Source organism: Pygoscelis adeliae, unplaced genomic scaffold (genome assembly GCF_000699105.1).
Source record: "Pygoscelis adeliae isolate BGI_AS28 unplaced genomic scaffold, ASM69910v1 Scaffold347, whole genome shotgun sequence".
Lineage (NCBI taxonomy): Eukaryota > Metazoa > Chordata > Aves > Sphenisciformes > Spheniscidae > Pygoscelis > Pygoscelis adeliae.
The window spans coordinates 642,935-646,741 of NW_008825158.1; the positions used below are offsets into that span (position 1 = coordinate 642,935).

Genomic DNA, 3,807 nt, shown 5'->3' on the forward strand with positions numbered 1-3,807 from the left:
ACGGGTGCAGCCGCTCGTCATCACTTCTCCCCCAGGTGTCATAGCCAGGAACATCTACTACTGCATGCGGGTCCCCTGGCGTCGGGAAAGGGGCGGATGGAGAAGAGGCTGCAGCACAGGGACTCCCGTGTTTAATTTTCCTCCCTCTAAGCCTCCTCCAGTGCCTGTCACAGGTCCCAGGGAAGGATCTCTGTCTGTCTGCCTTCCTTGCAAAGGAAGAGGTGCTCACAGCCTTTCCTCAGCACAGCACAGGCTGTCAGCAAGGAGGGTATCAGCAACAGAGTCTGTAGTATCAAGACACAGGCCATTTGTGCTCTTGCACTGCCCCTTTCACGCTGCAGCGTTGACAGGCAGCAGGAGCGGAGGTGCTCTGGTGCCTGCGAGGAACGTGCTGCTCAAATCCAGCCAAGGTTCATTTTACACTGTTTGCCTTTTACAGGATTTGTTCTGGGAGGCGCATTTGGTGTCTTCACAGCTGGCATCGACACCAACGTTGGGTTTGATCCCAAGGATCCATATCGCACGCCAACCGCAAAAGAGGTCCTCAAAGATATGGGGCAGCGAGGCATATCCTACGCAAAGAACTTTGCCATTGTGGGCGCCATGTTCTCCTGCACCGAATGTGTGGTAGAATCTGTGAGTGATAACTTCCTAAGCATTAAGAAATGTTTTATTGTACACTTAATAATCTCTTTTACTAGATCCAAATAAGTATGTATATCCCCTTTGTAACAGGGCAAGGGAGTAGGCTAGTTTGTCCTGTTTCTTGGCCACCAAAGCTTTTCAGCTTTGAGACCTGTCTTCAGAACTGCTGTTCTCTGACAGAATGAGCAGAAGAGCATGCAATAGCAAAGTCCTTTTCAGTTCAAGTCCTGAATGTATTGGCAAGTATAGGCATTACTTTTTAAAACCCTAGCTACAAGTACTTGTTACTTTAAAACATCAAACTGCGAGTTGCAACATGGTAATTTGAGCCTCTAAAAATTCCATATGCAGAAAGGGATCCTTTGATGAAAGTTCTTAAGTAACAGGCCTATTTTCATCTTGCCCCTACAGCAAGAAATGACCTTGTGCAGCTCAGTGATAAAGCTATCATCCATTTTCTTAAATAGGAAAATTAGCCTGTTATGAATTTGAGTACTGCCTTTTAATTGAAAGACACGATTATTTCTTAACTCATCTAGAAGAAAAGTGTATCTGCTTGCACAATGGAGTGGAACAGAGATCTCTGCACTGGTGAAAAACTAGCGTGCTCTGGCTATGGAAATAGTACATCTTTGTCAGCAGGGTGCTGTGGCTCTCACCTGTGCTGAGAACCTGGCTGCATGGCCAGGCTCAGTGTTGCACTCATGTAGTTATAGTGCCTTTAAAATCTCTGAGCTGGTGCTAGTGCACAGTGCTGTGTTCTGGGGGCTGTATTGGCTCACCTGAGAATCTTTGCCATAGCACTGCATTGCACCATATGGATTTGTCTTACCTCTCCCGGTGACCCGTTCCTTCCTCTTCTCCTGGCCCTGCAAGTCTTATGTTTGAGAGTGCAGGGAGCCATCTGCTGAGAATAGAGGGAAAAACATCCTAACCTGAGAAGGGGCTGGAAGGTCATTTAATCTTTCTTGGTATTAGTACAGATACTGAGTGTTTATATCGTATTTACTTGTCGACTCTGATTTTTAATTCCACAGTATCGTGGAAAGTCAGACTGGAAGAATAGTGTTATTAGCGGCTGCATCACAGGAGGAGCAATCGGCTTCAGAGGTTGGTAGTGCCTGCTATGAACTATTTCTGTGATAAGACTCTAATTTGGTTATGCAGCATGCGGTGGTTTTAACGGAACACACACTACAAATCTCTTTGCATGGGGTTATGGTGATGTCAACATGAGAGTGTATTCCAGACTGGCAGAACTGCTCTCTCTATCGCTTTCCTGTCAGCTTGAAAGATACGTGTGGGTAGGGAAGGCTTGGTCATACAGGACAGTGAGATTGGAAGAAAATCAACAGAATTGACTTGAAAGAAAAATCAGGAAATGGTGTTAGCTATCCACACTCTTCTGTGGTGTTGTGGGGAGGGAGCCAAAAATACATACTGAGCAACTCTCTGAAGCTACAGCTCTTGTGTTAACAGAGCTCTACTTCTTATATATACTATTTCACTGGCAGTAACTCTGTTAATTTGCACAGTGTGTAAAATGCTTTCCTCCTTTCTCACGTATCAATTCAAACAGACAATCCTATTTAGCTGTAAAAGAGCAGGAGCACTGGGATTTTAGTCCAGCAGGCACTAGTGGGGACTTTGGGAAGCCTTGAGTGCTAACAACATCTGGAGAAAAGCCCCAAATAGGAAGAGAGCTGCTCTGCTCATCAGAAATACCAAACTTCTCTCACCTCTCCTTAAGAAAAAAACCTGTCCACAGAGCATAAACGAAAAGAAAGTGCTCTTGAAAGTGCTTCTAATTGAGCTTGTTAAGTTGTGTCTGTCCTGAACCTAATCCTCTTAGAGCTTTCAAAGCAGTAGCTGCTCTTCCTATCCCTCCCTAGTGCAACAGCAAAGCCACTTGCAGCGCTCAGATCAGAGCGCACCGAAATCAGCAATGCCCACTGGTGTTTTCTCTTCTGTCCCTTGGGGGGAGGCTTAGCAGCACAGCGCCCAGCCAACGTGCTGTGCTAGTACAGCCGTAGTAGTTTAAGTCTAGTGTGTGCCAGGTGCCCCACCTCACCTTGGGCAGTGGTAGTGCTAGTGTGACCCTGGTAGGGGACCGCCAGGTTCCTGCAGGTGTAAGCTCTTCAAGCCAGCACAGCATAAGCTAGTTACTGGGGAGAACAGTATCTTTCCTATTTTGTCTCATTCTTTCCCACCCTTTTTGCATTGCAGCTGGTTTGAAGGCAGGGGTTATCGGCTGTGGTGGATTTGCCGCTTTCTCCGCCGCAATTGATTACTATCTACGGTAACAGTGGGATCCCTTGGGAGCAAGTTTCCCTTTCGTTCCAGTGCTGCTGCTAAGAGCCTGCATCACGGCAGAAGAACCACCAGGCTTACCTTTCCACTGCCTTTGGAGTCCTGATCAGTGCAAGCTGGATGGTGTTGGCTGCTTTTCCTGAATGACTAACAATAATCTGGCTCTGAGCCCTGGCGTGCTGCTTCAGGCAGACTTGCGGGAGTATGCGAGGATAGAGCCAGGCGCAGTGAGCAGTATCTCCAGGACGGATCAGCTGACTGTCAGTTTCCAGGAAACAAGCCTGGACTCTGAGCTTTTTCGATCCTTTGGGTCTGATTTTGATTAAGTCTGTTGCTAGCATCAAAAGAGGCAGGAGGACAATCTTCAAAAAGAAATGCAGTGATTCAGGTTACCATGTATTTGAACGTGCTGCAAGTGTTTAACAGTTATCAGTTTGCAGCTTGCTACGCTGTTGGGGAGAGGTAAGATCCTGTGGAGAAATAGTTTGTTCCAGGCTTTTCTTAAAATACCAGCTGAAGACAAACCACCATCTGTACAACTTGTCTTATTTCAAGTACAGAGATGAGAGCCAGATTTCTTTACCATGTCTTAAAGGGAAAAGCAAAAAGGAATCCTTAGCCTTAGAACCGTGTGGTTACTGGCAGATGAACAAAACAGTTTAAGGGCAAAAAAAAAGAGGTTGTTGCAGAAGTATAATTCTCTGTAGCCACTTGGCTAGCCTGATTTAACCTCGCTGTGGGAGTACAAGTAATCTTGCTACTGCTTTAACTGCCACAGGCTCACACCATTAGTTCCAGCAGTTTGATGGTGAGACCAGAAAGTAGAGTTGTGAGAATAAACCACTGTTAGAC

At 46.2% G+C, this 3,807-nt stretch overlaps 1 protein-coding gene across 1 annotated transcript in view; it reads left to right on the forward strand.

Annotated features, from left to right (window-relative positions):
* TIMM22 (translocase of inner mitochondrial membrane 22 homolog (yeast)) overlaps window positions 1-3,807 on the forward strand; it is a 12,689-nt gene extending 8,882 nt beyond the window's left edge. Inside the window, exons 2-4 of the mRNA XM_009328661.1 lie at window positions 440-636; window positions 1,683-1,755; window positions 2,872-3,807. Coding sequence (XP_009326936.1) covers window positions 440-636; window positions 1,683-1,755; window positions 2,872-2,948 — 347 coding nt within the window. The 3' untranslated portion in view covers window positions 2,949-3,807. The remainder of the gene's footprint in view (window positions 1-439; window positions 637-1,682; window positions 1,756-2,871) is intronic.